Here is a 21,710-nt window from a genome sequence, read left to right on the forward strand (position 1 = left end):
TGTGGGTACCTGGCTCCCTCCCTCCTTGATTTCTTACAGTCTGGGTTCCAGAGCTGGGAAGGACCGAGGCTGCTCACGGTCCATTGATCAGCTCCATTGTTTGAACACAGCGATGGAAGAGAGTGCAGAAATAAATGGTGTGGGTGGGGCCAGTTCTCGCTCTGTCCTCAAGCTCACCAGCAACTGGGAAGGGTTCTTCAATCAAGCAGTAAGCGAGCTGAGGTGCCTGTCTCCATAACAGAGCTCTGGGTTTAGCCTCTGACGGTGGGATTTAGAGGGTGTTGGGTAGGAAGGGAGCAGACACATCAGCATTAGTGCTCATGCAACCCTGGCATGTGCAGGGCAGCCAGCCATCTTCCTCAGCCACGCTGACATACTTCCCTGGCACCTTCCTCTCATGCTAATTAGTAAGCAAATTAATCTCCATATAGGGTCCAAATGGTGTGAGTTTCTTTATATTTCTGTTCCAGAAACAAAAGCTAGGCTTCTGTCCATTCTGTTAATCACATTATATTTCACAGTTGGAGCTTTCAGGCAATTACAATTATCAGAACTTTTCTTCTTCCAGAAAGCTTGAAGTGTCCCCAAGCTGTGTTTGCATGTGGTGTGCAGCTGGGTATAGGTGGTGAGCGTGGACATTGGAGCAGTGGCAGGGAGGAGAGAGCAAGGCAGTGGTGGCTCTTGTCAGAGACTAAATGAGACTGAAACTGGTTGGAGAAAGGAGCCGGCATCCTAGAGGGCACTAGATGAGGCGTCCAGGTGGTCAGATCTTCCAGGGACTCAGAGAAATCACAGCCAGCTGCTCCCAAGAGACCCATTTTCTAGGCACCTGACTTTTGAGAGAGGGTAGGGGGAGGTGAGAAGGAAAATGGGGGAAAGAGACCAAGGAGGTCGAATAGAAGAGTAAACTCAGCCCCGCTGATGATATGCTACCTCATTTGGTTTGAGAAATAGCCCTTTCTCCCTCTATTATATGTCCATTCCATCTATCAAACTCTTTAGGGAGTGGCTTTCATATAATTAATACTAACCATTAAATTACAGCATTGAAGGAGCAATTGCCTAATTCTGAGGAAAATTTAAATTTATTAGCAGCACCCGGGATAAAACGAATACTAAAGAGAAGGAGAGAAAACCCTGCAGAAGATAAATAGAAAGCCAAGTGGGATATTGACTTGATCCTTCTCCAGTGCAGAGTAATTTGGCTTCTAAAGCGAGTTAGATCATAATAAATTAAATTTAGATTTCTGCACGTCAGTTAAATAACTCCCAAGACAGAATTGCAGGGAGAGGAAGAGGTGATAATACACGGTGGAAATATGAAAATGAAGACCTTATCTAATAATCCATAATTGATGTTCTGTCCCCAGAGGAGGGGGTAGGATTTTCCAGCTCTTTCCTTTGTCATGAGCCCAGGGGAGCGAAGGGCTGGCTTGCCCATTCTTCTTTGTTTGAGTTTGTCTTGCACCCTGGGGGAGTCTGTTACCAGTGGTCATTCCTTTCCCAAACCCATCAACCTAGGGAGGACTTAGAGAGCAGTGTAAGTGCAATGAAGGATATGCTGTCCTCTTCACTCTTTTGACTGGGCCTGGGAAAAATAAGGTCACTCCCCAGCTGGGTGGACAATACAACAATACAGTGATGAGCAGATATTTCTGCATTCTTATGACTGCCTGGCAGGGGAAAATGTGACCCTGTGGATGAGTGAACCATCTGGTGATGTGGAAGGAACTCTGCCTTGGAAGGCAAAAGCCCAAAGTTAGAGTCTCAGGTGAACTCACTCTCTGTGTAGTCTCCAGCAAGTCCTTTGGCTTCCTAGAGCCTCAGTTTTCTTAACTGTGAAATGGGAACAATATAACTGGCCTGCCTTCTTCATGGGGATAATAAGAATGAGATATTCCAGGGAAATGCTTTGCAGACTTGATATGTTTCCACTTGGCTGGTTTGGTATTGACTTTCAATCATTATCAGACTTTTTTTTTGTTTCTAAAAGTCATGCTTGGTTCTTTTTCAAAGAACTTTTGTTCTTTGCTAATTTTCTACCCCATGTTTTAACCATTTTATCTATAGTTATGCTTTATTTTGTGTCTGTAATTCCTGTGTCTGAAATCCTTGGAAGATCTAAATCTGCTCTTTGTCGTTTCCACTAACTCTCCCTTATAGTGACTTGTTTCCTTGTGTGTCTGACAATTTTTTTTTTCCTTCTTTTGATGAGCTTTCTGGGAATGCTGGGGGCCTGAGTTAGATATGTTTTCCTCCAGAAAGGCTTTACATTCACTTCTGCTGGGAGCCCTGGGTACAGTTGTTCTGGGACCATTTTGTCCCCCTTCTTGGCCTTCATTATGGAAGACTCAGGTTCAGCTTCTCCATCTTTCTCAATGGCCTTTCTCCTAAGGGCAGTCTCATGTACCTTTATTTACCATTTAACTATCCCAGCTCTAGTTTCAGCACCCTGTATTTTTCCCTGGCTTCATCCCTCCTCTCATGTTGAAGATTCTCCTTCTAGAAAACCCAGCAATGCATTAACAAAACACGTTTGTTGTCATTTATGCAGGATCTAGCTGTAGTTTAGGATGAGTTCCCCGGAGTATCTGGTCTGCCCTGGTGCCGGAAGCAGAAGCCCCAACAAGTGGGAAACAGGGTCTCTTGGGACGCCAGGGGCTATGGACCCCTGTGGCTGTGAACTCCAGGGCTGCACAGCTGGCTTAGAAACTGGCTGTGAGACAGACACTTCTCAGCTGTGTGAACTTGAGCAAATCGTTTATCTTTCTGTGCCTCAGTTTCCTCATCTGGAAATTGGGAATGCAATATTCTGTTGTATTTTAGGTTTATGAGAATTAGAAATAATTCGAGGCATCCCTGACTCACTACTTCTCTTTGAGGTTCTGACAAGGGGAGCTGTCGTCGTGCATTTATTTGCCCCATAAACGGCAGGCAATATCATAGGCACAGCATTTTCACATACCAGCTTCCTTCTAGGAAACCTGGGTATCAAGTTAGACTCTATCATGAATGAGCGAGGTCGCCCTTCACACTACATGTATGGAAGGGTTTTCCGGGTATTTGAAGTCCTCAATGAATCCCATCTAACTTCAGTTGGTCCTATTCTCCTTGAACTTCTGGTATTTGTTTTGTACTCCTCTCCGTCATTTCTTTCTGAGTTGTAAGTCTCATCTGATGGTAGACCTGGGAGACAGATAGTTGCTACTAAATATCTGAAAGGTATGAGAAAGATTAGACTTGTATCAAATAGCCTCAGTGATAAAACCAGGCCCAAAAGGGAGAGATATCCAGGAGACAGATTTTGGGTCAATATTAGGAGGAAACTTTTAGAGGTTGCAGTCCTTTGAAGCTTGGAGTGGGCTACTTGGGACCTCTGTGTCCCTTGGGTGGACCCAGGAGGGATGTCTATTATATTAGACAACGAAATGTTATGCTGGAATTTCAAACATTGAATGGATAGATAAATGATATCATCTCTGAAGAATGTTATATCATTTTTTGTTGTTGTTCAATTATGACCTTTTCCCATGTGTTAACCTAGCATATTCCCACCTTCCTGCAGGAATGTGCCTGCCGAGTTCCATCTTTTCTTTCTCTGGCTGTCAGGAAGAAACCTGCTGCTGGAAGGGAATGACTATCCAGAAAGGAGAGTAAAGAGCAGGTGGGATGATGGTGAAAGGGGATACAGACATCCTTTGTGGAAGGAAGATCCCTAGACAAAGAAAGAACTTGACTGAGGAAAATGATGAGAAACATGTAGTCTTTGAAGATGACCCAAGAAAATGGCAGTGAGGCTGTGATCAGGCAGCGTCACCTAATGGTGATAAAGCAGTATTACCTAATGGTTGAGCGCATGGGAGCTAGAACCGGGCTACGCGACCTGGGTTCAAATCCTGACTCTAGCACTTACTTACTATCTCAGTGACATTGGGCAAGTTACTTCATCTCTCTCTGTGTCTCGGTTTCCCCAGTTGTAAAACGGGAATGGTAACATCAACATCTATTATTGAGGGGATTAAATGTAAATATTTATGACACATGATAGGTACCCTCCCCCAGGTGCTAGCTGTTTTATTATGGGGTAAGCTTGAGAAGTTAAATTCAGGATCCGCATAATTCAGAGTAGGATGGACACCTTATAAAGAGATAGAGATTTCCTTATTTTAAAAGTGACAAAGAAGATAATTAGGACAATAAGAGAGAACTAGTAGTCGGGGAAAGAAGGGAGGGAGACAAACGCATTAGTGGAAAATGGAGGCAGCTCCAAAACTGAACAGAAGGGAAGGCTTACACCCGTGGTTTCTGAGCCAAATATCAGCTTGAAACCGGAGTGAGAGGAAGCAGGCCAGTGAAGGATGGAGGAAAGGGAATTGAAGATTTCTCATGGAAGCGTGGTGGGGGAAAAGATATTATTCAGGAACTTAACAGATGTGCTTTTGAGCTTTCCTTTGGGTGCCAAATTATTTAAGCACTGGTCTTTGCCAGGGGTTTGGCTGACTTACTCAGATATTTTCTATTTAAAAGATTGTCTTTGTTTTCTGTTTGTGGCGTCGTACTTATCGTTGGAAACACTCCCACTCTAGATTGAATAAATTCTGGTCAGAAAATCAAGTGAGGGCTGTGGGGGGTGGTAAGGGCCAGCCAAGAGTGGGCACCGTCCTGGGGCGGGGTTCGTGTGGGGGCTTCTGGGTGTGTATTCTTGTTTCTGAGAGGAGCATCACTTCCTATATATACGAGGACGGTTTGTGAAGGTGAAAGTGTGTGTTCAGAGGCTGTCCCAGATGGTCACATGAGCCAGGAAGCGAGGAATCCAAACCATGGGTACCATGTACTGCACTCTGGACCGTCAGAGGCTGGACATGGCGACTCCAGTTATAGGGCTAGAAAGCCAACCCCACATTGGTACCGGAAGTACCCGGGGAGTCAATGACCCTTCAGAAATCCTGGGAGGCGCATAGCCAGCCTGTTCTGGGGGCAAGCAGGGAAAGAGTGGGTGGCCCTTCCTGTGCGCATGCCCCCCCACTCCACTCCTCAAGGGGGTCTTTCTCTGCCCACTCTCCCTCAGCAGAGGCGATGCCCCTAGTTTGTCTCCATGAGAAGACAGAGCAGACCGTGGCCTTGGGAGGCTCAGGGGGGGATTCAATCAGCAGTCCCTTCACTTACTCGTTATCAAGCTCAGGCCACTGAGCCTCTCCGAGCCAATCCCTCTCTGTACAAATGGGGTTTATGCAGATTCTGTGACAGTTGTGCAAGCTGATTTGTAAAACAGAAGTTGCATTCAAATCGTACTGCTATCATTTTAAACACATCTTCACCATGATTTAATACCTCCAGATATCACGGTAAGACAGCCAAGCTCCCAATGCAGGACGTTCTCCGCAGTGGATCTCAGAGCAGAAAAGTGTAGACCAGCTCTGTGCACGTGACCATGTGAGGGAGAAGCCGCCTCTAAGACCGTACTAGACTGACTATTCGGACGATTTCTCTCACCAGCTTAGCTGCTGCTCTGACTTTAGGCTTTCTAGGGGCCAGAATTCCACTGAGTTCTCGTGGCACCATCTCCAAGGAGTCAGATTCTGCCAAAGATGCTTAATTGCCCTTAGGATGGCAATTGCCAGGCTAAGCAGATCACCCAGCTGGGTACTCTCTTGGCCGTGGGCCCGGTCTGGTGGGAATAGAGAGTACAGGATGAGGCACAGAGGTTGGCCACCTGCCTGTCTCCACGGGTGCCTGCCCCTCCACCTGCTTCTCCCGCTGATGCTGGAACCATCCATCTGGGCCCCAGCAGGACCCAGTCCAGGCCACCCTTCCCACCAGGTTAGACTACTAAGGTCACCTCCCCGTTGGCCTCCTTGCAGTAGTTCCCTTCCCTCCACTCTATCCTGCTCATGTAGCCGGAGACGTTTTCCCCCTGATCTGCTTCATGACAGGCCCAGCTGGGTTCCAGAATTTTCTTTCAGTCATGCTGTCTTTGCAGTCCACACTCTGGCCTCCCCGTTCATGAACTAGCCGCTCTCTGAACAGACTCTCCTCTGGATTTTCATTACACATGTGTATCCTCTCCCCACCTCCCTTTAAGCAAAGTAAAATCCCCACTCATCCTTCAAGCTCTAACCCATTTGACACTTCTTCTAGAAGGTTCCCACGTCCCTCATGCCTCTGTTAGAGGTGTTAGAGGTGTCTTGTGCATGTCAGCAACACTGCTACCCAACCCCCAACTCCCCCCGCCCCGGACCCCAGGGCAGAAGCCTCCCGTCTCTGCATCTTCCCTTCGTAGCACAGAACACTCAAGGGGCTCTTAGCTTATTTAGAGAATTGCAATGAATTAAATTGGGAATGAGTCAGAGAGAGGTGGTTTAGGGCCTCATGGTCCTTCCCTAGAAAATAGGAGTTCAGGGTTGCCCTGCAGTGGGTGATGTTCCAAGCACAGGTGACAGCTGTCAGGCTGTGACATTGTACAGCGCAGGCTGGGGGTTTCACACCCCCACTCTAATTCCCGCTGTGTAGCAGCAGTATCACAGGCCAGTAATAAAAATCAATTATTGGATAAAACTCACTGTTGCTAAAGCTCCATTTTGTGCTATTAGCAGGAGAATGCTGTTTCAAAAGGAGATAACAGAGAAGAGAAAGAGATCAATTACAAGATAAGATCGAGTGGTGCATGAGGCAAACGTGCACACTGGCGAGCCCCGCCCCCCAACCTGTCCTCTGTGGGCCAAGCACCTGCACTGCTGTCTGCAGGTTCCCCCTGGGCCTTCCTGTTAGGTTCTGTAAGTGTAAAAGGGTATCCTGGTCAATGATGGGATGGGTGGTCCCCAGGCAGCTTTAGATACTTGCATTGCGACTAGGGGCAGTAACACCTGCATGAGCATCTCATCCTTGTGACATCGCCAGCCAGCCCGGGGCCCCGACCCTCACCTTCCAGGTCAGAGCCTGGTCAATAGCTTCTTTGCAGAGACCCAGCATTCTTTTGGCTTTGATGAAGCTGCAAGGTCTGAGCTCAGGTGGATACAGACTGGCTCTCCCCTGGGGTGACAGGGCTAGCATCCACCCCACAGTGGAAGCATCCAGCTGGTGAGGCCCTAAAGCCCACACCTGCTAGCTGCGCGGAGAGGCTCCACTTGCTGTAGTGCTGGTGGGCGGGGCAGGGGAGGCAGCCTGGCCTCTGGCAAGAGGCCTCCCCTCCCTGTGGAAATCCTCTCACTTCCTCCGCTGTGTCTGCTGTGTGAATGCACTGGAGGCCCCAGGAGAATGAGCTCTGCTTCGGGCTGCCACTGTCCACCTGCGTGACCTCTGATAAGCCAGTCACCCTTGTGAAACCTCGATTCCGACTCAGCGCAGAGGGCTTTGGGGAGGGTGAAATGAGATCATGAAGAAGTCAACTGCCTCATACCTTCTAAAGTGCTGTTGCCGCGTGTGGTAAGGGTTCTTACCTGCTCCCTCATTGATGCTTGAAAATAATCACAGACTCCTAGGCTGGTGGAAGAAAGGAACACGCACAGGACGTCTGTCTGGTGGGTGGCACACTGTTATAGACAGATCACTCATCTGTCTATAACCATCGCTGTCTTCTTATGGCAGAGGAGGGAATGCCAGTCGTTGTTTACCTACTATGTGCCAGAGAACTGTGCAGGTAGTTTCGGCCACACGTTCTCAAATTACCCTGGAGAGGTCTCTGGGGTTGGGATGCTAGAATCTACTTCCTCATTGTGGGACCTTGAGCAAGTTACTTAGCCTCCTGAGGCTGTTTTTTTGTCTGCATAATGGGAATGTGAGCAACATCCCTCTCATACCACTACTCCTATGAGTCCTAGCACAGCTCTCGGTGGCCGGTAGCCCTCAGTCAATGGTCGCTGTCTTTATTGCCGTTGTTCTGTTTGTTATTTTTGTTGCAGGTGGTTTTATTAACGTCCTACCTCTGGCCCGTCTTTGAGCTAAACCTTGCCAGAACAAGCCTGGTCTCTGTGGTTGAGCGCTGATAGACGGACACAGGAGGACCGGGAGCCACGCTCACAGACTTCCCGTTTGTGTCACACAGGTTTTGGATGCTGACTGGGATGACCTGTGGGACCAGTTTGATGAGCGGCGGTATCTGAACGCCAAAAAGTGGCGCGTGGGTGACGATCCCTATAAGCTGTATGCTTTCAACCAGCGGGAGAGCGAGCGGATCTCCAGCAATCGGGCCATCCCGGACACTCGCCATTTGAGGTACTTCATCCTCCGACTTCCTGCCTCTCCGCACCTCCCTGCATTCGTGACAGATCAGCAGCAGGCTGGATTTGTGCAGTGCCCAGTGCCAAGAACTGGGACAGGCAAACCATTTGCTGCCAGTTGGATACTAGAGGGTTTACGAGGTGGTAATTTAACTGTCTGTGCTGCTCCCTGTTATCAACTCCCCAGAGCACCTGGAGTGGGAAGGAGGCCTCTTTCACTGGCATCTCGCCTCTCTCACCTGTGCTCACCCTAGACGATGCTTGCCAGGAAATCATGGAGCACTCAAAACCTTAGAGCAGGGCCCATTTTCCCCTCGCAGATTCTCATGGCCTGGCCTGGCTTTCAAGCTGGAGGAGGGCAGGATGGGCAGACCCCTGAGTCAGGATAGTCGTGTCTCCTGTCGCTGGTCCTTTCTCTGATGCCCAGGCACATATTGCCATGTGAGAAGAGAAGCCAGAGGGGCCTCTTCAGTTGCCATTGGGTCTGCTGTCTGCTTTGCTGCAGCTCATCACACAGCGTATGTCCTGCCGTCCTTTTGGTCAGGGCACACGTCAGTTGGGTTACAGAGATCAGCCCTGGTACAAATGTGGAAAACTTGACGTCCTAGCCGAAAGGGTCTCTGTGAAGGCACTTCGCCCCATTACCAATCCTTCCTAGAGTCCTTCCAGCCCTTCTCTTCTGGGCAAGGTCTGAGTACGCAGATGAGTCTCAGCCCCAGCAACTCCCCTCCTAGCCTCCCTGCCTCCAAGCTGGGAGGCCCAGCTGTGCCAAAGGCCCAAGAGGGTGTCTGCTGCAGGAAATTGACTTTGCACCAGCCCAGAATTGCAGACTAGCATGCTTGGATAGAGGGGCTTGAAGGCAGTGTTACACGGAGAAGCTGTAGGACCGGTGTTAGCTTCTTAGATTTTTATATTTATTTGGGTCTGTCGGCACCAAATTGTGGATGTGGACACTAGGGTGTATGAGCAGGGAGGTCAGAATTTTCCCGACTAATGAGGCTGGTTAGTCTGGTGGTGTGTATGTTGACAATACATGAGGCTGGTGACTCAGTTTCCCCAACGAGGCTGTACAACTTGAAACTTCGACTTGTACAGCACGTAACCTGTGGCAGGGCACACCCCATCCTTGTCAATCACCATCATTCCAAAAATGGACTGGAGTCCTGGTTTCCCCAGGGATAAAGCCAGGAGGACAAACTAGATCATATCTGTGACTTTTTCTAACTCTGTCAGTCTGTGAACTTAACTCTCCCCTCAAGGTACCCATGAGACTCTTCCTTAGAAGCACAGCCTGGAAGTCCCTTGCAACTAGAGACCCAGGGGACAGGCTGTACCCAGAAAATTCTCTGCTGCTGGCCTGAAAGCTTCTTAAAGTCAGAAGAAGCTTTGTATTGTATTGTTCCTATTAAAATTCTCCTGCACTGATCCTGGTCCTTGTGTCTGATAGAATTTTATTTAAATATTAGGTTATTTTAATTCCCTGAGATTACTATAGGAGAACAGTGAAGAGGGAGGAGACAGAGACTGAGAAGCCCAACTGGGTCTCAGCCTGATAGGGCCTCTCTTGCCCCAAGTCCAGGTCTGAGCCTTCCAAAGGAACAAAGAAGTGCCTCCTGGCCAGGAAAGACGGTGGTGCACTTGAGTGACAGCTGTCAGAGAGACACCCCTGAATGCTCCCACCTGCAGTAGGGAGGCTTTGGGAATTCAACAACAGGCAGGTGGTACACAGGGACCCCCTGAGCAGGATGAGTTTCTGTTTCACCCTATTTTATGATCTGTGAGGCAGAAATGAGAGACTGACATCTGTGGTGGTTGTGGAGGAGGAAGTGAGCCTGTCCGCAAAGATCCAAGTTCACCTGGTCCGGTCCCAGGCTCTGCCACTAACCCTGTGGAATCCTTCTGTTCAGTAAGTGTGATCTGCTGGGATTACAGCAAGAGAGAATTTAGATAACATACAGACACGCTTTGAGAAACAAAGAGGAAAAGTGCTTTCAGCCTCAGGGCACAAACCTTGCTCTATGTGAGCTAGGATTGTGTTACTCAGAGCATTTCAGATTTATGGATCTTAATCCAAAAGAGCAGGAAGGGAAGAGGACAGGGGATTGGGAATGAGGACAAGAACATAGGACCAGGCAGCTATGGCAGGAGTCTTGAGCACCTACTGTGTGCAAAGCCCCAGGCCAGCACCATGAGAGGCCACCAGTTGGATCAGCCATCTCCAGGCTGAGTCTGGTGTGTGTCACTCTTGTGGTGATGAGAGTTCCAGAGACTGCCAGCAAAGCCTGGTGTTCTTCCCTCAGATGGGCCCCATTGCAGCGTGACCTTCCAGCCCTGGCCTCCCAGGGAATCTGTGTCCACGAGGTTGAAGTCACCGGTTAAGTCCCTTAATCCTTCTGTGACTCCAGCCTTTCTGCTGTAGCCTGACTTCATCCTGTTGTAATGCATGGGGCTTGCCTGCCTGTCTGACAGAGCCCTAGGGCCCATGCATGGGCCGGGCCTGCCTTAGCTCCAACCAGCTGTGGCTGCTCGTGACCTACATTCTGTAGACCAGGGATTCTCAACAGAAACTGGCATGTTGGGCTGGATAACACTTTGTTGTGGAACTGTCTTGTGCAATAGAGGATGTTTAGCAGCATCTCTGGCCTCTACCCACTAGATGCCAATAGCACCTCCAAATTGGGACAACCAAAAATGTCCCCAGACATTGCCAAATGTCCCCTGGGGACCAAATTGCAAGGAGAGCCACTGCGGTAAAGCCAGCCCCACTTGTTATGTGAGTTCTCAAGAATTCAATGTAAACCTGCATTATCAGCCCCAGAAACGGGACGAGGCCATATCTTCCCTGAAAGGCAGAATCAAGCAGAAGGCAGGATAGCCTAGGGGTTAGACTCCGTGCTCAGAGCACCCTGTTTCCAGTCCTGGCTGTGCTGTGGACGGCACTGAGTGAACTCGCCATTGTCTGGCTGCTCTGGACTGCAGTTTTCTCTTTTGAAAAATAGGGATAAAAATAACAATGATTATACCTACTTAATGCAGTTTTTGTCAGGATCAAAGAGAATACATGTAAAGTACTTACCTATTCTGTAGTAAACAGTCAGGACATTGCTGTTGTAGTTACTATTACCGGGTAGTAATGTGGGCAGGCTGACGCTGCAGGGCCTGGAGCAGAAGAGGAGGGCTCTCCTGAGAAATGTGAAGATTCAAGGCAAGCGATGCAACCAGACTCCAGGCAGTAGGAAGATCCCTAAGTTGTCGTGAGTGGTGGTGGGGCAAAGAGGGATAGACGGGGTTTCAAGGTTAAGTTCGAAGCTAGAGAATTGGGAGTGGTAGAATTAAACCCGTACATGTGGCTGTGGAGTGCAGGCAGGAGCATGAACTTCAACAGTTCTCAGTCCAGGACTCGTAGGAGCACCACTTCGGAGCTTTTTAAAAATAGAGATGCCCAGATGCCGACCAGCTGAAATCTTAACTTTTCTAAGCTCCCCAAGTGATTCCAATGAGCAGCCAGGCTTAAGAACTGCTGTTCCAGGTTAAGTGTTTCTGAAACTTAAATAGGCAAACAAATAAATCATCTGAGGATCTTGTTAACCTCTGATTTAGCAGGTCTGGGGTGGTGCCCGAGGTTCTGCATTTCTAACAAGCTCCCAGTTCATGCCAGTGTCACTGGTTCATGGATCACATTTTGAATAGCAAGGGCTTAGAACAATGGTTCTCAAAGCTGGTTCCATAAACTGGAAGCCTGGCAGCACTGGGCAGCACTTGGGAACTTGTTAGCAATGCAGATTCTTAAGCTTCACCCCAGGACTACTGAATCAGAAACATTGGGGGTGGAGGCTAGCAACCTGTGTCTTGACAAGCACTGCAGGTTATTCTGAGGCCCACTCAAGTTTGAAAACCATAGAGCATCAGCTTGCACTTGCCTTGTTTTTGTGGACCAGATGAAGTCCATGGGTGTGTTGGTTCAGCCAAAAGGATTAGCGTTTGAGTAGAAAGTCAAGGCCTTGGAATGAGGCCGTCTACTTGCCTACGTGCTGCAGCATCCTCAATCAGTCAAGGTGACAGGACTTCTGTCTCAGGCCCTGTGTAAACCTTTGGCTTCTCTGATTCTTCCTGCCCCTCCCTTTTCTAGTACCTTCAACCACAGAATCCATATGCTACCATCTTCCTGGTGGTCAACATCACCTTTACCAAGAAGCTCCTATTGTGGGTCCATTCCTGGACCCGGTGCCATTGGGCCACACTGGACTCCTGGTTCCTTTGTGGGACCCAACCCCATTGACACAGACTTCCCTCCCATTGGTCCTCTGTGTTCCCATCATGCCTTGCAGCTAAGGTTCTACTACTTATGACACCAATTGCCCTCTAGGTGGAATGATCTTTGGCAGCATCGAATACAGTTTCTGATCGGTGATAGCCATTCAATAAATGTTCTTGAACAAATGAATGGGAGAGTAAGATTGGAAAGAAATTGACTACTTTCTCCCATCTGCCTTATGTGCAAACAGGAAAAGAGGAGCTAGAAGAAGTCTCTTCTTGTTATCCTTCCATCCTTAAGGGCTTCGCATGAGGGATCTGGAGAACAGTTAAAGGAAAAAGGCTTTTTCCCTTAAAGAGTTCTCATTACTGAAAGGAGAAGAGTGAAGAAACAGCCTGTGGGAGGGGTCTGAGCTTATTAAATTTGCTTCCAATTTTCTTACCACAGTAATTGGATTCTGATTTATAGGACGCGTTTGGACAGCGCCTGAAACAGAAAACTATTAGCTGAGCATTAGAACAATCACTACCGGGAGGGCGGGTGCTGGGGTGAATTGCCTAGGAATCCAAAAATGCAGCTGGTGCGATGAGGACAGGAAGAAAGAAGGAAAGCTGTGGAAATTTTCACCCAAGAGGCGGCTATCCTGATTGAAAAGCCTAGTGCACTGGCAGTGTAGAACCCCTGACAAGCAAATCCTGGCATGGCGTCCTGTGACAGAAGAAGCCCCACAGAGGCCGAGGGCTTAATTTCTCTGTATGGAATAGGACAGAGTTGCCATTTCCCTCTTGGTCCTTTGCCCCATGGAGCTCGCCACAGTATTTTGGAGGCAGCTGGGTTTGCCTGGAGTGTGGCATAAGTGGGGAGAGGAGTAAGAGGAGAGAAGATTGGGGAAGGCTTCAAATGCCACTTTCCCAGAGTTCGTGGGGCCCATGGGGTGAGCAGTGAGTGATGCCCACACCAGGATAGTTTAGAAAGTGAGTGTCTACCGTTCCCAATGGACCCCCTACTCGTTCACTCTTTGAGTTTAACAACCTTCTTCCACCCAACCCACTCCTTACATAACGTTTGATATTTTCACAATCTTGAGATTGAAACCTGCTATCATCAGCCCTGAGACACGTCCTTGCTACAGCTCCGTCTCCTGGTCCTGTCCTGGATTTCAGCCTGGAACAGGAGTGGGGATGAGGTAACTAGCAGTGTTCTTCCACACATCTCTGCTCCTCCTGTGGCTTTGTTTTCTCATCCATAGTTGCACTCGAAGCTGTATCGTTCTGTAAGTCGCCACACAATTGTTCATCAATTCATTCTCCTGGGGTTGGTCCTCTCTTCCCAGATGTGTACACATACATACACTCCGCTCCCCCGCCCTGCCTCAGTGTGAACAACATGACTGTGCTAGTATCAGGCCACCCTAACGCTACATTTCTCCCAAAGGCCCACACTTCTAACACTGATGAAAGCTTTAATATCCAGGGCACTGCCTAGGTCCTGTGGAGTCGCAGGGATGAATGTGGCCACCTGTGTCAAGGAGAAGGGGTGGTGTGCCATAAGTAACTTCCAATGTGAAGAAGAGGCAGCATCTAGCTGGGGTGAGGCCGAAAAGATTTCCCAGGGGACTTCTGCTCTCTGTAAAGCATTGACTGGCCCCACACATGGTCCTCGTTCTCCAGTTCTGCCCCCACCGCTGTCCACACATCCTGGTGACAACAGCTGGATTTACCATCATCCAAGTAGCACATAAAACATCTGGCGGTCGAGAAGCCCTTCAACAGGGACATACCCCTTGAGAAGGGGGAAATATTTTGATAAAGCAAATGTATATTTTCATGGTTACCTAGCAATGCTTATGGAGTTGCTTTGATTGCGGGGGAGCTGGTGGCAGGAAGGACTGCACCCGTGAGCACTGGACTGGCAGGAGTTAGAGCGGGGAAGCCCCATCAGGTCACCTCCTCCTGGCCCGGCTGGGTTTGATTGTTCCCTTCGGCACATTCTCCCGGCTGTGTCCAGGGCCGTGCTAAATGGTTCGGACAGGGGGATGCCCACTGCTTGCCTAGAGGGAAAACGCCACACTTCGATACATCTCACCAGGAAGACGGTTTTCCTTTGCTCCTTTTCATCCTGGGAAATGAAGGGGCAGTGGCCCACTTTCGACGTGCATTTCTCCCTCCTTGTATTTACTCAGTTGGAATGGCTGCCAACGATCATGGTCATTTCTCTCCTTGTACTCGTCCCTTAGCTGTAATAGGATAAAAATCTTTATGGCCAGAACGGGTAAGCATAAAAAATGTTCATATTCCCTCAGAGGCAAGGCTATTCCATGAGTTCGGCACAGAATTGGTGATTGCACATCAAGGTGGCAGGGAGGGGAGGGCGAACCCATCACAGACACTTAGCTTTTGCACACAAGGTCCCCGTCTGCCACATCCTGGTCCCTCCTGTGCATCATTTTCCAGTACAGGAGTTTGCGAGTCTGTTGGCAGTGGCTCTGAGTGCGCTGGACTCCAGAGCATCTCAGACTTTCAGGGAGCTTTGGAAGGGAGCAGCCGGAGGACTTTCCGAACATCCTGGAAGCGGCTCTGCAGGAGAACTGTGTCTGCTGCCACGGGCAGCTCTTTTGAATATCACCTACGGAGCCTCAGAAGGGGTCCTCAGCAGGTAGGAGAAGAAAAACCACAGAGGCTGAGCTAGCAAGTGCCTCTGGGCCGGGATTCCTTCCGCTCCCAGCCCCCTAGGTCCCTGCCTGCTGCCCCTCACACCACTGGCTGCTCTGTGAGTTTCAGGCACAGGTCCCAGAGGCAGCTCCTTAGTCTCGGAAAGGGGACCAGTCGAGAAAACCTGCTTATGGAAGTCATCTGGACAAACTGCTTTAGCTAGCGTTTCTTATACTTTGCTTCCTAGTTAATTCTCACCAACTTTGACATTGCATTGTGCACTTCATTCATTCATTCATTCATTCATTCATTCATTCATTCATGTGTTCATTCACCCACTCATCACATTTTCCAAGCACTAACCCCCTGCCACGCTCTGTGCTAGGAATTTGGCCCCCACACCCGAAGAGCTCATGGTCCAGTGGGAGAAATGCACATGGGACGGATTCTTGACGCTCAGCTGTGGATTGCCGTGAGGCCGTGTCCTTGATTCTGGGGTTCATGCCCAGACTTACTGCTCTTGATTCCCAAGCACCCAGCTCCTGCCGTGTCCTTGGTGTGGGCGTAGCTATGTCTGCCTTAGCCATGGAGCAGACCACACAGGTTAGGAGCTTTCTTGTGAAAAAGACAGCATCAGGCTAGCCTGTGGAGCAGGAATTTGCACGTGGATGGGAGGCAGAGACTTTTTGAAGGAGCTGGCATCTGGACAGGCACCGGGGGAGACAGGTAGGATTTTAGCCAGTGGTAGGTTGAGGGGGCAGCATACCAAAGACAAGGAGGTAGAAAGCCGCAGTGCTTTGTAAGATTCCGCCCAGTTTCCTTGGAGTGTGGGATGATGGAGCAGAGGGGTGAGGGGAAGATAATTCTGGAAGGGGAACTTGGGGTCATGTTGTGGCAGAGTCTTGAATTCAGGATAAGGAGCTTAGAATCAATTCAGTAGCATTGTAATGCTTTTATTTTCTCACTGTCATTGCCTCGTCATCACGGCAAACCCGGGGGATGCCCTAAGCAACACAGCCTTGGCCAGTACCACGTTCTGGGAGCTCCTGCCAGGTTTGGAAGGGGCCCATGGAAGGACTGAGCAGAACTGTGCCAAGCCACAGTGATGCCACCCCCCGCCCCAAGAGAAGGGTGGGCAACAGTACAAAACCAGCGTAACCTGAGCTGCGTGCCAGTTCACGGGGTAAAGCGTGGTGTGGGATCTTGGCTTAAGGCACTGGTATCCTCCGGGTAGGGGAGTTGGGTCTTACACTGGGGAGTTTGTTCGGAGGTGCAGTGGGAGGGATGGGGAGCAAGAACTGATCCTGAGGGAAGAAGAGCTGCTGGGGACCTAGAAAGCGCGTCTGTCCTTTACCCCCAAACTAAGTTCTGGGTTGTAGGATGGAGTACTAGTGCTGGCTGTGGAGACTTGGGCAGAAGAACAAGACTAGCAGATTAACCACATACCTGGGAAAGGAGCTCCAGGCTCAGAGAGGTTAAGGGACTTGTCAAGGTCACCCAGCTAGTCAATGCTTGGCAGAAACTCAAAGTTAAGTTTTCAGATTCTAGGTCTGTATGTATTTTTTATTCTGTCACAAACATAACGCCTCTATTATAATCCAAGTTCAGTGTGTGTGTGTGTGTATGTGTGTCTGTGTGTTGAGCTTGTGGAGCAAGGAGAAGAGATGATGCATGAGGATTCTGGGTTTTCCAGTTAAGGTAGTTTGATATTTATGTTATCCCTGCTTGGAGGCATGGAAATAACATATTAATTAGCTAATGGAGTCAATTATTTCTTCTGATGTTCTGTCACCAAGGCTAAATTCTAATGGGCAGGTAACCAAGGAGAACCTGTGTGCCTTTGAAAGGTACTAAATGGCCTTAGTCTGGGGGGCAGACTTCCCTGCTTCTTCCTACCTCTTCCCTGGTTTTGCCTCCTTTATTACATATTGCCTGAGGAAGGAGATGATAGAAAGATGTAGAAAGAGATAGAGAAGTATGTTCAGCACCCAGGATGGGAAACTGATTTGGAATTAAATAATTCCTATGAAAACTTCATCCTGAAAGTTAGTGAGTATAAAGTATTAACGATGTATCAGTAAACAAGCACTCCAACCACTTGTTCTCATGGAGCTTAGATTCCCCCAGAGAGCAAATCCCCCAGCCTGGCGACTGGCACCTGCCTCAGTGCCCTCCATAGGCCACCAGTACCTCCTCACCTGTGGGTAACTTCCCAAGGGGAGAACGTTCCCTAAGCTGGCCTTGAAAATAAGCCTAGGCCCATGCACTCTGGGCCAGTAACATCAAGAGGAGGATGGTATTATTTCTCTCTTCTCTAAATTATCTTTCTTAAAAATAAAAAAAAAAATGTTTGGGGTGTGTGTGTGTGTGTGTGTGTGTGTGTGTGCACTTTTAAGAGGGCAGAAGGCTGAGCAGGAGACCCTGGATTTGTACTCTTCAGTGTGGGACATTCTCGTTAGTGCCACGGGGAACCCCAGAATGGCTGTGGAATTCTCAGAAGAGGAGAAGGCATTGTTGTGCTTGGCTGTGGCCCTTGCCTATTTCATGGGCTCTATTAAATCCTTCTAGTTCCATGGCTTGTGAAATATTGCTGCAAGTCTAAAATATGCCCCAAGACCGGAAACTCTCTTCATCTTTTCTTAAGTAACCTTATATCAGAGTATCACATACATACAGGAAAGTTCACGCTTCATTCATGTACAGTGTGAAGAGATTTTCAAAGAGAACACGGCCATGTTCCTATATCAAGCACCTCGGTCGAAGTTAAGAAAAGTCTCGGTGTGCGAGAGGTCACCCTCGTCCCCTGCCCCTACGCCCCACTGCGATTAACACTGTGCAGACTTTGAACACCATAGACTAGCATCGCTTGTTGCTGAACTTCATAGAAATGGAATGACACAGTATATACTCCTGTGTGTCTGGCTTCCCTCAAAATTAGATGTGTGAAATCCAGCCACATTTTGCAAGACACAGTGTGTTCATTAATGTTGCTGTATAATATTCCTTTGGATCAATATATATCAATTCATATCTCTCTTCCACTATTAATACTCATTTGGGGTTTTTCCAGTGTAGGGCTCTTATGAATAGAGCTTCTATGATTATCCTTTTACTTGTCTTTTGGTGAACATGCATACGTGTGTCTATAGCACGTATCCCTTGAAGCTTTTATAGATCCTGTCAAACATCTAAGAAAGTGGTTTTACTGGTTCCACCCTCCAGGAGTGTAGGGGGTTCCAGCTGCTCCATATCTTTGTTAGCTGTTAGATGCTATTGTCTGTCTTTTTCATTTTAGTGCTTTTAGAGGCTGAGTGGTAGTATCTTACTGTGGTTTAAATTTGCCTTTCCCTTCTGATCAGTCAAGTGGAACATCTTTTCATAGGTTTATTGTCCACTGGAATACCCAATCAAGTGTATTGCCCCTTCTCTGTTCAACTTCCTATGCCTTTTGCCCAAGAACCAAACAGAAAACCTGGCTCTTAGTCTGTCCTCAATGACTCTCTTTTCTTCTGATTATTTTTGGTGTTTTGTCACTCATCTCGGCAGCGTGAGAAAAAGGGAGGCAACATGGACTGAGCGTGAGAAGACCTGCATCTTATCTAGGATGTTGCCTGACTCTTCAGCAAGCTGGCGTCCATTTTCCTACCTGTACGAAGAGAGAAGTAGCTCAGAGATGGTTATTAAGGTCACTTTCATCTCTGGCTGCTGGTTGATAATACTTCTGCCAGTAAGGACATGCAGGAACTGACTTAGGAACTGAATCGGATTGGAGGCTATTTTCAGATGCGTGACTCCTCCAGCTCAGCAGCAGATCCCTCCCCCACAGCCCTGCATTAATCTTTCCCCTCACACACTGCCTTTCCCAACAGGACGGGAGGACCTGCAGGACCATTAAAGCTGCCTTGTCCACTTCCTGATGCCTTCCCACCCCCTTGTGCCGTCCACACGATGGAGCTCACCAGACCCCCTCCCAGCATAAGACACAAATGTAAGCTGGTGTGACACAGTCTTTGCACTTATCTAAAGGCCCCAGGATCTATTAAACACAAAATAGCCAAGCTGTTTGCTCCTGGAGTTGGCATATCACGTGGGTGGCAGCTTAACTGCCCAGGTTTTTCAGCCTAGCATAAGGAGGGGGAATATACAGACATTTTCCCTTTAAAACCCAGAACACTGTCAAGTTCAGTTACCATTTCCCCCCAGTGCTTTAAAGAACCATTGGTGTGATAGGCCACGTGGGCCTCTAAGGCCAGCAAGGAACAGGCTGGCAGGACTGGCTTGGGAAATCCTGAGGCGGCTCCGGGTACCTGGGGCAATGCCTGAGTCAAAGGCGGAAACTTGCAGTAAGGACTCAGAATAAGAACAATCGCACTTTATGTTAAGGTGAGACTTTACGGAGAGCTCTCATTTCTGTTTCACATGACATTCTCAGTAGCCTTTGGGGTGAAGGAGGCATTGCCGTTTCACAGGGGAGGAAACTGAGGTCCGGGCAAGGGAAGTGGTGAATAGGAGACGTAGGCCTTTGAGCTTTGAGATAAGGCATCTCTGCCAGTTACCAGCTGGTTCATGGGTGCGTTACTCAAACTCCCTGAGCCTCAGCTTCCTCATCTATTAAATGGAACTAATAATGGCACCCAGGATTGCTGGGAGGGTGAGCAAATCTGCAGTCCATGTCAAATGCTGAGCACAGTCTGTAACTGCGAGTGAGTACTTGGTGACTGTGTTAGCTGTGGTGACGAGTAGTCAAATCGGTATTAGAATTAGGATCAGTATTAGCACATCGGCCCTGCAATCTTTTTACTGCTGTGCAGCTGTGGGTAAAAGCAGGTCTGAGAGGCAGGGCAGAGAGGGTGAGAGCGTCAAAGGAAAAAGGGGCTACGTGAGTGAACTTGGAGAAGTCCTGGTTTAGCGCCCTGTCCCCCACCTCTGAGTTGGGGTGTGCTCCAACAACAAGGTGGGGTAGGGTTAGAAGGGGCACAGACAGAGCTTCAGCCGCTTCAGCCTTGGCCTTGGCTCCCGGCACTGAACGCTTAACTTGCTCGAATGTCAAACTTACTTTAAAAAGTGGAAGGCAAAATAAGCAGTGAGGCAATTGTGATGCCAGCTCTGGTGAAATTCATACTTTTAAGATACTGAGGATAGGAGCCAGGACCAGTAGAGAGAGTGATTTAAGGGCCGGGGGCCAGGAAGTACAAATGTGTTTGACAAGAGATGAAAAGAGCAGAGAAGAGATGACAGCTGTGGGTGGGAGAAGCTGTGGAAAGGAGGCTGGCTGCGGTGACAGACAGTGGGATAGAGCGATCCGATCAGCAGGGCCCAAGGGCGGCTGGAAAACTGGCGGAGGAATGTGTGACGCGACAGAAGAAAGGCTCTGCTGCAGGACCCATGGAGTCACGTAGCCAGCCCAGGTTCCAGCTGGGCTAACGAGAGGCAGGTCAGCGGCGAGCCTGTGCTTATCCTCGGTGTCCCTGCTGCAACAAGAGGAAGCCTTTATATTTGATTGAAGCTTATCATATCCTGACAGCTTTCACCTTCTGCCCTCACCTGACCCTGACAAGGACCCTGAAGGTAGCCAGAGCAGGCATCAGTACGTCGTTCTCCTGCTTCCCAGCTCCTCCCTGTCTCTCCTTCTTGATTCATCACACAGACACATCGTTTATTCCTTACCCACGCCTCACTGCGCCTGACTAGACCACCTCTCAAGACGACAAGCACCCACTTTCCTCTCACCTGCCTGATGTCAGGGCAGGACCTGCTCATTACCCTTTGACTTAAGCCCAAGTCCTTGGAGTCCTACTCGTCTCTCACCCTGATTTTGTTGCGTCTGCCTCCTAGGTATCTCCTGGTCCTTGATCTTGTTGCCATGCTCAGCTGCTATCCTCTTTTGCCTGGGTAAGTGCAGCAGCCTCTGGCCGCCCTCCTCCTTGGTTCTGGCCCCACACCAGTCCGTCTTCCACACGTCCTCCATGAGCGCTTTCCAAATGCAGACACATCGCTCTTCTTTAAAAGCCCTTCAGTGACTTCAGCTCACTCCTCCCCTAAAGCTCATCTACCCCAGCCCGGCCTGGGGCTTGCAGCTGCCTGACTGTGCCCCAGGGTTCACACCTCTCACCTCGGCTGCTCTCTCTGCTCAGGAAACTCTTTCACCTTTCAGGAATCTGCTTGGTGGTGGGTGGGGTGGGGAGAGGGTGCTCTCCCCAGGAAGACCCCTTGCCTGCTCAGGCTGCGTTTCGTAACTGCTCCCTACTCACCTCTCAGTAGCACCTGTCACCCCAAGTTGCAAGCATCAGTTTGACTTCCGTCTCCTCTCCGAGACCTTGAGCGACTTGGGGCAGGGACGCTGACTTTTCTGTCTCCCTCTAGAACCTCACACAGTGCCAGGCTCTTCACCACCGTCAGCTCAGTGAATATGGACTCGAAGAGTACCTCCCTGCGCTTATTCTCAGACTGTCTTCTGAAAACATCAGGACTTGGGAGTGCAGACCTGGGAATGAATCCTCAGAACAGAGGGAGAAAACGAAATCACGGGAAATTTAAAACTGCCTTCACTCAACAAAGAATTCTCTTTGTTAGCACATAAATTCAGGA

General features: G+C 49.1%; 1 protein-coding gene across 3 annotated transcripts in view; it reads left to right on the plus strand.

Annotated features, from left to right (window-relative positions):
• Positions 1-21,710, plus strand: part of GALNT14 (polypeptide N-acetylgalactosaminyltransferase 14) — a 189,474-nt gene that overhangs the window by 108,959 nt on the left and 58,805 nt on the right. For all 3 annotated transcript variants that reach the window (XM_033124225.1, XM_033124226.1, XM_033124227.1), the window contains exon 2: positions 8,042-8,211. In XM_033124225.1, coding sequence (XP_032980116.1) covers positions 8,042-8,211 — 170 coding nt within the window. The remainder of the gene's footprint in view (positions 1-8,041; positions 8,212-21,710) is intronic.

Source organism: Rhinolophus ferrumequinum, chromosome 13 (assembly GCF_004115265.2).
Source record: "Rhinolophus ferrumequinum isolate MPI-CBG mRhiFer1 chromosome 13, mRhiFer1_v1.p, whole genome shotgun sequence".
NCBI classification, from domain to species: Eukaryota; Metazoa; Chordata; class Mammalia; order Chiroptera; family Rhinolophidae; genus Rhinolophus; species Rhinolophus ferrumequinum.